Source organism: Mesoplodon bidens, assembly GCF_964165515.1.
Source record: "Mesoplodon bidens genome assembly, chromosome: 11".
Lineage (NCBI taxonomy): Eukaryota > Metazoa > Chordata > Mammalia > Artiodactyla > Ziphiidae > Mesoplodon > Mesoplodon bidens.
This window is the reverse complement of record NC_138167.1, coordinates 77,373,484-77,385,619: the sequence shown is the minus strand read 5'-3', so window position 1 is coordinate 77,385,619 and position 12,136 is coordinate 77,373,484. Positions and strand designations below refer to the sequence as shown.

Sequence of the window (12,136 nt, the reverse complement as noted above, 5' to 3'; positions counted from 1 at the left end):
CGCCCCACAGTCTCCTGTTCCCAGTTATCCGTCTGCAGTTCACTGTTCACATCACCTCAGAGCAACTGTTCTAAACACAGATTTGACTCATCACTCTCTTGCTTAAAACCATTTGAATGGTCCCCATTTTCTTCAGGAGGAATCCAAATTCCTTGGAGTCACTCCATAGGCGAGTCCTATACTGGCCACCGCCTGCCCCTCCAGCTTCGCTCCTGGGTACGCTGCTGTGGCCCTTCAGAACCACTTCTGTTCTAGAAGGTGAGAGCTACCTCTCATACCCATACCTTTACACCTAGAGCATCCTTCACTTACCAGGAGGGAGGGGCTCCCGTTTCTTCTCTCAGCCATCTCCTTCAAGAACAAGCTCACATGTCACCCTGAGAAACTTTCCCAGACACCCAGGCCTAGCTCTTCAACTTAAGTTATCACAATGCATCTTAAGTTTGCCTATTTGCTGGTCTGTCTGGAGAGTGGGCTCCTCAATAGCAGAAAGATACAGAACCATCTTTGTGTCTCTAAGCAGTAGAGTACCTGGCCCAGAGTAAACACCTCCACTGATCTCTGCTGAGTGAACAACTTATGAAAATTTGGTAAAGAAACTTTATCCAATTTAGAATTCGTCAGAAACAGAAATGAAGTTAATGGAGAGAGGTAATGAAGGAGGGATAAACTAGAACCTAAAAGAAGAAACAATTTTAGGAAGCAATTTTAAAGGGCAATACAGGGCTTCCCTGGGGGCACAGTGCTTAAGAATCTGCCTGCCAATGCAACGGACATGGGTTTGAGCCCTGGTCCGGGAAGATCCCACATGCCGCAGAGCAAATAAGCCCATGTGCCACAACTACTGAGCCTGCACTCCACAGCCCGCGAGCCGCAACTACTGAGTCCGCACACCACAACTACTGAAGCCTATGCGCCTACAGGCCATGCTCCGCAACAAGAGAAGCCACCGCAATGAGAAGCCTGCGCGCCGCAACGAAGAGTAGCCCCCGCTCACTGCAACTAGAGAAAGCCTGCGCACAGCAAAGAAGACCCAACACCGCCAAAAATAAATAAATTAAAAATTAAAAAATAAAGGGCAATACAGTTTTTAGTCTGATCATACACAGAATGCATTTGACTCTCCCTGCACTAGTGTGACTTAGTCTGGAACATTTCTGAAAGATCACCTTTTTCCCTGCTTAATTTAGTGTATGTATGAATCACACGCAGGCTGACTAATCACCCGCTAAAGATACTGCATGTGGATCACAAGATTGAAACAATCTAAAGACAGTAAGAACTTAAAAAGATACATTGTGAATATACGTAACCTATCACAGCTACAATTGTTTGTGACAGTTTAGAAGGAACTAGGATAACATATGTTATTGTAAAGTGCAGAGGCTGTATTGAATTAATAAGGCCTCCTCTGCTTTCGTATCAACCAAAATAAAGCACACTCAGATAAAGAAATCATTGTGAACTTTTCTACTCTGTCTCTAAGAAAAGATTAATATACTCTTTCTTCAGTGTGACCTTGGACATCAGGCCAGGAGCTAGGTGCCCTGTTGTCTTCGTAAGTGTTGTGGTCAAGGGAAGATCAGGGCTGGCATGAGGTACTTGGCATCTAATTAGCATTTACTCAGCACCTTGCACCAGGCACTATGCAAGGTACCTTATATACTTTAGGCATCTTATTTAAACCACCTTTCCTCACAGGCTCAATCACAATCAGTGAGCAAAAATAAGTATTCGTAAGTATTCATTCAACAAATATTCACTGAGCACCTATAGTTAGGGTCTGGGAGGACAAATGAACCTGTCTATCTTGTTCACTTTTATATACCAAGATGTCGGTGGAGTGTCTGGCACATAATGGAACATGAAGGTCAGATGATTTTGCCTCCTAAGTCTCTCCAATCTGCCCACTTCTCTTTATCTGCCCTCCACCAGCCTAGTGCAAGGCCCCTAAGTGCCCTGCAGCCATTCTTGTTCCCTCTAATTCACGGTTTCCCACCTTTGGCACTACTGGCATTCAGGGCCTGACAACTCTTCGTTGTGGGAACTGTTCTGGGCACTGTAGATATTTAGCAGAATCCCTAATGCCAGCAGCACCAACCCCATGCCCCAGTCATGCCAATCCAAAATGTCTCCAGGGGCTTCCCTGGTGGCGCAGTGGTTGAGAGACTGCCTGCCGATGCAGGGGACGCGGGTTCGTGCCCCGGTCTGGGAAGATCCCACATGCTGCGGAGCAGCTGAGCCCGTGAGCCATGGCTGCTGAGCCTGCACGTCCGGAGCCTTTGCAACGGGAGAAGCCACAACAGTGAGAGGCCCGCATACTGCAAAAGAAAAAAAAAATGTCTCCAGACCCTGCCAAACGCCTCAGGGCTGGAGCGGCAACATCACTCCCAGTTGAGAACCAATGGTCTAGAGCAGACTTGCTCTCCCTCTGCCCTCTGCCTCAGTAGTTCTGACCGTTCAAAGCTGAGCTCGAACTGCATCAAGAAAGCCTCTCCTGACCCAGCCACTACAGGATGGGTTCCCACTGCTGGTCTCTCCCACAACACTCTCCCCTTTTAGCATTTTTCACGATTGTAATTAAGTAGCATTTAATGTCTGATTGCACAACCAGGATATAAACGCTCAGTCTGCAGGAACCAGTGGGCTTCAGTTCACTGCTCTAAGCCCAGGGGCGGCGCTACAACAAAAATTTTACTAGTTTAATGAATGATTTAAGTGCTCTGCTGGGGCACAGGGATTCCAAGGGAAGAAAGACAACATCTTTGTGTTCAGAGAGCTGAGTACAGAAATGGCAAATAAGTTTCATCTCCTGGGCAAGCTCAATTAATTTGTACCTGCTTTGAGAAGCTGTACATCTAGACATGTTGCTTCTAAAGCACCAATATACCAGATACCACATTCCAAAGCAATATGTAGGACCAAGATGCAACATTTCCTAAGGAGGTGGTTGAAAACTCATCCAAATCATGGCAGAAAGGGTCAGAGGAGAGCTTTGGGAAGCTGCTGGCACTCTGTTAATCCTGTTCCACCTCATCTAAAGGAGAGGGATAGAAATCTCTCTCCCACGCCAGGAAACCTCAAGTCCAGGAAAAGGACTCAACTAGGATCACTGAGAGAGCCAACCTCGGGTTCATGCAGTTGGGTGCATGCAACATCCACCTCGTACCTGAGAAACAGAAAGGGCTGGCTGGCTATCGGCTCCGGGGACAGGGAGACATTACTGCCAGGCTGGAGTCAGCCCACAGCCCCCCACTTTGAGCTGATGGGGTTCAGGACATGCTACCTCAAAATATGGCACCTTGGCAAACTGAATATTTCAAGCTGAATGAATTTGAGAAACACCACATAAAAAGGATTTTCTGAACCTCCCCTGAAACAGGTCATAAGACTTTCTGTGAGACGGGCCCTCTCTATGCTCGGAAGAAAGGAGAAATCCTCATCTCTAAAGACAGAGGAATGCCGCAAGAAATCTGAATGAACAGACCTCGTGTCTCCCCCAGCTTACTCCCCAGAGCTCACACCCTTTTTTGTCCTATCACATTTTTTCCGCTATTCTCCATGCTCCATCAAGCCCAGCATTACAAGCCCAGCATTACAACCCTCAGGTTTAACTGCTTCTTTGGTCTTCATTTCCTTATGAAGGCCCCAGGGTCATGTAAAACTTACATTATTTATTTGTATTTTTTGGATGCACTGGGTCTGCGTTGCTGCACACGAGCTTTCTCTAAAGGCGGTGAGCGGGGGCTACTCTTCATTGTGCCGCGCAGGTTTCTCATTGCGGTGGCTTCTCTTGATGCGGAGCACGGGCTCTAGGTGCGCGGCCTTCAGTAGTTGTGGTGTGCGGGCTCAGTGGTTGGAGCATGCAGACTCAGTAGCTGTGGCGCACGGGCTTAGCTTCTCCACGGCATGTGGGATCTTCCCGGACCAGGATCGAACCCGTATCCCCTGCATTGGCAGGTGGATTCTTAACCACTGCTCCACCAGGGAAGTCCCTAAAACTTACATTAAATAAATGTATGCTTTTCTCTTGCTAACCTGTCTTCTGTTACAGGGGCCCTAGCTGAGAACTAAGGAGAGTAGAGGAAAAGGGTATCTTTCCTCTCTTGCAGAGCAAAGGATGCAGGTCACCTGTGCAAGAGATGAGATGTGGGTCATGCACAAGACAGCACCGCAGAGGGTCACCTCAGACCAGGTCCGTGGTCCCCCAGAAGAGCAGACACTTAGGGGCTAAGGAAGGAGCAAGCAACCAGCCCAGAGGAAGAGGCATTCGCTCTCAGCAGAGTAAAAGCAAGTGACAGCGCTCAGGGTGGGGTCTCTGAAGGATGCCCTTTGAAAGCACTCAGAAGAGAATGAGCTTTGACACCAGCAAATCCCAGAGCTCCAGCGCCTATTTAGGAAGGACTTTCCTGCCCTCATTTCCTTTCCTTCTTCCCAGTCCTACAACCCAGGAGGGGTCAGAAACAGGCTCCGTGGCAGAAAGAGAGAAGCAGCCCACCATACCCAAGCTCCCTTCCTCAATCGCAGGCTTTCTGCTTGGAGCAGGCCTGGGCTGGAGAGGCAAGAAGCTTCAACTTCAACAGGCTCAAAGTTCTGTTTTGACATGAGACTGAAGGCTTTCATGGCTGAACTGACGTTATGTTTTGTAATCTGAAGCAACCACGGGACTTTTTCTTACCCAGGAGTGACAAGAGCAGGCTGAGTTAGGCCCACAAGAGCGTCTCATCCAGGGGCAGAGGCAGAGCTAACCCTACAAGCTGACGTCAAGGGTCAGTGGGAGAAAAAGACACCTGCTACATGTCCTCCCGGCTGTGCTCACCAACACGACCGTACAGCTAGTAGCCGCCAGTGACACCGACCTATTCTTTCCTAGCGGAACACCACCTCCATATAACACAAATGTTCAGGACAGGGGCCCCAACTTCACGGGGGCATCAGACTGGTCAAAAAGCAAACCTCTTCCTCCTTTTAAGGTGTCTATTAGGGGTGGCTCTATGATCCAGCTGGGGCCAGTTCCAGGAAAGGTTTGATGAGGTCTTGGGGCAAACTCTTTCTGTATCTTCTGGGAGAGTTCAGGAGCTGGAGGAACGCTAAACTGTTACAGAATTATTCTGCAGAGTCACATCTGCGCGTGGTGAGGAGAGAGCACCGTGATGAGAGAGGCCCCTGCGTCACAGGGCGGCACAGTGGCAGGGACGTGCTGCAGGCAGCCAGCAGGAGGTGCGCATCCAGGACCTGTTGGCAAGGCACTGGAAACGGGGAGTCACAAGCATCAGGCTGGGGTCTGAAACCTGACATCCCCTCTAGGAGGAGACAGCCAGGGAGCAAAGTCTGGAGAATCCCAGCGTTTAAGACAGAGAAGGAATGGTGAGTGTACAAGGAGAACAAAGAGGGTGTCTTCCTGAAGAAAGAGGGAGTGAGCATTCCCACATGCATGGGGTGACAGATGCTGCAAAAAGGTCAGGTTAAGCTTTCTCTCTTAATTTTCTGCTTAATTTCATTAACAAGATCAACATTATTTAGACCTCAGGAGTAAGTCAAATCAAATGCAATTATCAAATCACCCATTAAAGATATATATTGAATCATTACTGAAAGATTTATGAGGGCACACTAGCACTGTGTTTAACAAAATTCCGTATTAATACGCCCACTCAAGAATACAAGTTTCGGGGGCTTCCCTGGCGGCGCAGTGGTTGAGAATCCACCTGCCAGGGCAGGGGACATGGGTTCAAGCCCTGGTCCGGGAAGATCCCACATGCCGCGGAGCAACTAAGCCCGTGCGCCACAACTACTGAGCCTGCGCTCTAGAGCCCACGAGCCACAACTACTGAAGTCCACACGCCTAGAGCCTGTGCTCCGCAACAAGAGAAGCCACCGCAATGAGAAGCCCGAGCACCGCAACAAAGAGTAGCCCCCACTCGCCACAACTAGAGAAAGCCCACGCACAGCAACGAAGACCCAATGCAGCCAAAAAAAATGTTAAATAAAATAAATACATAAATAAATAAAATTTTAAAAAAAGAATACAAGCTTCACAGATTAGAGTACTTAACAACACGGTATCAAAACTGGAAAATGGAAACCACACACTTTCACATCTTCTAGAACAAGGTAAAGGGCTCACAGCTATCACAGTCACAATGTCAATGTGTCAATGTTAAGGCCAAGGCAAAGATGGGTTTTGACTCAAGCCAGTGTCTAGGACATCTGTTGCTCTGGCTCTTTGTTTGATAACAGCCTCCTGAGCTCCCTCTGGGGAACCCCTCTCAGTTCATGTGGTTCAGTGGAGGCTGACAGTCCCACCCATAACCCTAGCTCTGGAAATGATCAAGGTGGTTAATGAAGGCACAAGGGCACTCACTCCCCAGCTAGGCAGGCCGCCCTGGGTCTAGCTGGCACTAATGAGGAAGAAAAGGTTACTAAACTGGGAGACCGGCTGCTGGAGTTGCTGCCACCAATCCTGGCTCCCATATGGCGAGAGCTTGTCTGAGAACTAAACCCATGGAGCTGGAGAACAGGGACAAAGAGTCCTGATGACACCATGTGAGCACCTCGATCTGATCCTGCCAGAAATTTCACCCTATTATTTTTCAACTACATGAGTCAAAAAACTGCCTTTTTTTCTTAACCCAGGTCCAAAGTGGAATTCTATCACTTGCAACCAACCAATTCTATCACTTGCAACCACTGGCTAATACCAGCAACAATTTTAAACCACTAATAATTCAAAAAGAAAAAGCTCCCATCTCCTTGTAAAAGGCTCAACTTCTCTTAGGATGTTTCAACCCATAATTTTCTTCCCTTCCTCTGATCTTCTAAGTCATTATTGTGTACCTACTCAGGCATTCAATTACTTACTCGCTTGTATTGTTACTCATATGTATATCATGGCCTCATCTCAACTAGCCAAAGATGGCCAAGGATGAGCTGTACATAATTCTTTGTATCTGACAGTACCCTCCACCATACAGGGTACAATCTGACCAATCATGTCTGAGAAATAAAAGGTAAGTACAGATGGGCTGCATCAGAGTAGAAAACTTATCTTTACTGGAAATGAGCTTAATGGGAGGTTCGTTAAGATCACCCCCAATTCATTCATTCATTCACACATCAAGTATTTATTTGGCACCTACTGGGCACCTACTGGGTACGAAGCACTTTAGAGGTGCTAAGAATAGCAGGGAAAATGACAATGTCTCTGATTTGACACTTAGCTGGGCTGTGTATCTCTCCCAAACCCCCCAAAAGAAAGATACCATTTAAAGAGGCTCAGTGAGAGAATTCCCTGGCGGTCCAGTGGTTAGGACTCTGCGCTTTCACTGCCAAGGGCACGGGTTCAATCCCTAGTCGGGGAACTGAGATCCCGCTAGCCACGCAGCACGGTCCAAAAAAAGAGGCTCAGCGCAGCCACTGGCATTTTCTCTGTAGCAGAAACTCCATTACATTATAGTTCATGCTTTCCCATGTGAAACATCCAATAAATGTATATTCACAGAACATTAAAGCTAAAATGGGGGTGTTAGAAATCCAGTCTGGAAATTTTAAAACATTTTTCATAATTAAAGTTTTCTCCACTCCCAAAAGAAATCTACACAAACAGGTAAGAGTGGCTGCCCCAACCCAGGAGGCAGCTGGGAGTAACACAGTCTGGAAACCACTGAGGATAGAGTTTATGGTGGGGCTAGAGCCAGGCCAGAGGCTGCCTCCCAGCTCTCAGGCCAGGTTCCTTTAATGTCAACTATTTGTTGCCTTTGGCAAAGAACACACTCAAAATGTATCTCTTTAATGAGCGAAATAATCAAATATAAGCATAACTAATTTCTTTCTTGAAACTGGGCCAGTCTGAGAAACTGGAGCTGGACCCAGTTTTCAATCTTCTTTTTCACTGAATATCTAACTAATCCAAAATGGCGATAGAAGACAGGTGAGCAAAAGAGAGGCGGGAGGCCAGGGTTACTGCCCAGTATGGGTAGATTCTATCTGAACTTGTCTGACTCCCTCATTGAAGTTAATTTTTGGACACCTCTTTGTTTCCATACTTGGTATATGTAAGGAAGTGATATATTGTATTTTATACACACACATGCACACAGATACACACATACCCAGTAATGATCTACAGTCCTTTATTCACAATCCTAAAATCCAAAAAGCTCTCAACACTGAAGATCTTTTTTGGCAGGAAAACCTGACCTGACCTGAACTCATCTGGTGGCAAAACTTGACCTAAACTGACTTGAAGTTATTTATGGTCTTTATTCTCCTCACTGAGTGTAAATACTCACACGTTTCACTCACACAGTCACTCACTACAAGATACCGATGTTTAATTCCAAGGTTCAGTAGAATTTTCAGATAAGGGATTGTGGATTTCCATATAAAATGTACTAAATAATGAGGACCCTGAAATAACAGATTTTTACTTCAAAAGCACATTTTAAGGCCTATACAATATTAACAGAGGACAAGCATTTAAAATCAGAAATTTCTGAGCTAAAAGGGATAATCATTCATTTATAGATGAGGAAACTGAGGCTCCCAGAGGCCACATGACTTGCCCAAATCAACTAGTTTACCTGCTACCCTCACCCAAGGCGACGCACTTCAGTGGCCATTAGTCAGTCCCCATCCAGAGGGCCCTCCCTGTGGGTATGGATCAGGTTCTGCTTTTGTTTAATCTGAGTTCCCAAGGGTTCTTCAAAAAGACCTGGCTCAACTTAAGGGAAAAATAAAAAAGAAATTTTTTTAGTACTTCCCTCTCTCAATTCCACTTTTCTTTCTCAATATTTGGATGAGTATACAAATAGCTTATGAAAAGGTAGCAGCCAATACCACTTATCCTAAGAGAGAGAAAAAAGATAGTGATGAATCCACAGTTAACAATGATCTTAGTCCTTCTACCCAGTACAATCAGTGAAGTTATTAACAAGTTGGTCATATTAACCGTGTGATGAGCATATTCTATTTCAAAGGTTTGTTTCAAAATAAGTACTAAGGGCGTAAGACAGTTGATGACAATAATAATAGCAGCTGTATTCTACCACTTAATGAGAGCCTATTATGTGCCAGGAACTAATAGGCTCAACCCTGCAAAGAAGGTATTCTTGCCTCCTTTTTAAAGATGAGGAGGCTGAAGTTTAGAGAGGTTAAGTGTCCTTTTGAAGATCATATAAGGGACAGCCCAGACTATCTGAGAAGCCATAGAGATATGCTTAAGAGTACAGCTCTGGAGCCGTACACTGCCTTGGTTTGAAGCCCTGCTCTGCCATGAACTAGCTGGATTAATTTGTGCAGGTGCCTCAGTTTCATCACCTGTAAAACGGGTATACAGTCAGCCCTCCAGTATCGCTGATGCGGAACGGGAGGATACGGTGGGCTGAGTGTAAGGGTCTTGATCACCCTCAGACTTTGGTATTGGATGCAGGTGTGGGGGGTGGTTAACACTAGTACCCATCTCACAGGTGTGATGTTGTGAGGATTAAATGAGTTAATATATGTAAAGCAGTCAAGAGAGTGCCTAACATCTGATAAGCCCTATGTATTAGCCATGATCACGATCATTAACACTGGCACCAGCATTCAAAACCAGATCTGCCTAATCCTGCAGCTCCTCTTTTCAGCTGCACTGTAGAAATTAACTACAGGCAATATAGTAGGGGTATTGAGCCAGCTGTTTCCATTTCCCATGCCACCTGTTGGCATTCTTTGCCTCTCATTTCTTTTGTCTGTTCCAAATGTTAAGATGTGTGGCCATTTCAAGACTTTCTTTCAGTAACTAAATAACCAGACGTGGGATACATAAAAAGAAAAATTCTTCTTTTTTTCTTCAGGTGAATGACCTTTAATCCAGTCCCTGCCTCACCAGCGGGGCGTCCGGAGTGATGGCAGAGACCTAGGGGACAGGGCAGGCTAACAACTGATGCCTTTGAGTCACCTTCACCTGCAGGGGAGTTAATAAACAGCTAACTTAAAATTACCCAGGGCCAAAAAAATCTTTTATCAGCAATCTTTTATCACCACTTAACTATGTATAGATACAATCACTACATTAAGGTGCAATACATGAAACAAAGACAGAACAGCAGGTAGTATAATATTAGGTATATATTCCACAGTTACAAGTCTGGGGCACTTTCTCAACCCTTACTTATAAGACTTATTTTCATCAGCCCCTAGACCAAGAACTACTAAAAGTGTAAACCTAAAAATCATGCCATATATTCATTAGACAAATATTTAGACTGTATACTCTGGCAGTACCTGGCACAGCTCCTGGACACAGTGGTTAAAGGTAGCACCCTCTGTTATGGAGCCCACAATCCAGCATGGGTACAGACTTCAAGCAAATGTATACTGTGGCATTTCTGAAAAATATTCTGTTAATTTTTAAACCTTTTACAACCTCCTACCCCCAAAAAAGAAAAAAATAATAAAATAAAACAGAGACGAATTTCTAACAACTTGAAAATACAACTGTCTTCCAATTCCTAGACACATTTTAAAAGGGGATGTTCTCTAAAATCACATACGTGTACTTCTCCAGTTCTCACCTATTCAGTCTCTTGTACATTTGTTTATGACAAAGAATACTGTATTAGACTGTCAGTCATGAAATAGCCATGCAACCTAAATCAAAAGGCTGTTTCATTCAAGAAAATGTTTAAATTCCATACCCAGAGGGCCACAAAATCTATTAAACCTGGGTGTTTCCACCTGCCAAACCTGTTGCTTGGACCCTCTGGGGTTTACAATCTTATCGAATTACTTTATGCTTATACATATGCTTTATGCTTTAACTAACAGCAGATCAAGACAGGCTGGGTTTGTGTGATCTGGAATCTAAATGATTAGCATATCCCATGACCCGAGAGCTTGTGCTGATTCCCAAGAGATTGGGTGCTGGAGTCCCAAGACGGTTATGGGCATCCTGGTCACAGGAAGGGGCCCTAGGCTCAGCTGATCTCGGGATAGAGAAAAGTGTTTGGAGATGCCACACATCTGTGTTTGCGCATCTACCAGTACAGCCTCTTAAGGGCTCACTGATGATATTCAGCTGTCTCAAATAAGAGACCGAAAAACAAAAAAACACCTTTTCACGTGTAAGTCCTTTAAATTTGGGGCCCGTACACTCTCCCCACTGCAAATTCACATGCCAAGAAAACACCCCTCTTGGACAAAGTTTTGAGATCCGGGAAGAAACGGGATTAAGAATATAAAGTGCCTCTTTCAAAGGGAAAAGATTAGAAGGGTGACACCTGAGGAGGAAACCGCAGGAGGGGCAAGGACTGAGAAATCAGTGCAATTTAGGAACTCTGGGTCCCGGGAGAGGGGTGCGTGCAGAACAAGGCCTGAGGGACAAAGTCAAATGACTTGGGGACCCTGAAGGCGGCACCTGGAAGGAAAGGGACTCGGCAGAAGGAGCGCGTATCCCCCAAACCGTCGGGAGGGTGAGGTCTGGACCCCGGATGCTAAAACCGCAGCCCGGAGAGGAGCTCAGAGTTCGCGGCGCCCGCGGGGAAAGGGCAGGTTCTGGAGCTCGTCCCCGGAGCTGCAGGGAGGATGGCGAGGCAAGAGTGGAGCGCGCCGGCGCTGGGGCGCCGCGGCGTCGTGCGGGTTCAGCGCGCCCCGACCAGGGCTCCCGCGCCTCTACTCACCTCTCCGAACTGGAAGGCCGAGACGATGGTGACAACGACGCCCACGAAACAGACGTAGAGCCCATACCTGTGGGACAGGCAGGTATAGGTCTGTCTCTGCAAGAGCTTGAGCAGCATCACCCCGGCCGCCGACACGCCGCGCCGCGCCGCGCCCGAAGGGCCGGAGACGTCGCCGCCGCCGCCGCCTCCTCAACGAGCCGCCATTCCGCGGCCCCCACCGGGCTGCCGCGCTCAGGTCACAGGCTCCGGCCGCCGCGCATTGCCGCTCCGGGGATCGACGCCCGCTCGGCTCCACGCCGCGGCCGCCGCTTCCGGGAGCCGGGAGCCCACGCCCTCGGTGCGGCGGAGGCGGTCGCGCGGCCCGCTAGGCGGCCGGCGCCGCCCCGGTCTGGCCCAGCTAGAGACAGGGTCGGCGGCGGCGGCGGCGGCGGTGGGAACAGCAGCGCCACCTGCAGGGCGGAGGGGCGGAGGGCAGC

At 47.3% G+C, this 12,136-nt stretch overlaps 1 protein-coding gene across 4 annotated transcripts in view; it reads right to left on the bottom strand.

Moving 5' to 3' along the window:
* The window catches only part of GNPTAB (N-acetylglucosamine-1-phosphate transferase subunits alpha and beta), an 80,330-nt gene extending 68,436 nt beyond the window's left edge, over positions 1 to 11,894 (bottom strand). For 2 of the 4 annotated variants that reach the window (XM_081249463.1, XM_081249464.1), the window contains exon 1: positions 11,661 to 11,894. In XM_081249463.1, the coding sequence (XP_081105589.1) occupies positions 11,661 to 11,777 (117 nt within the window). In that variant the 5' untranslated portion in view covers positions 11,778 to 11,894. The remainder of the gene's footprint in view (positions 1 to 11,660) is intronic. The other 2 variants (XM_081249465.1, XM_081249466.1) reach the window with 1 other exon arrangement.
* Between the last annotated feature and the right edge of the window lie 242 nt (positions 11,895 to 12,136).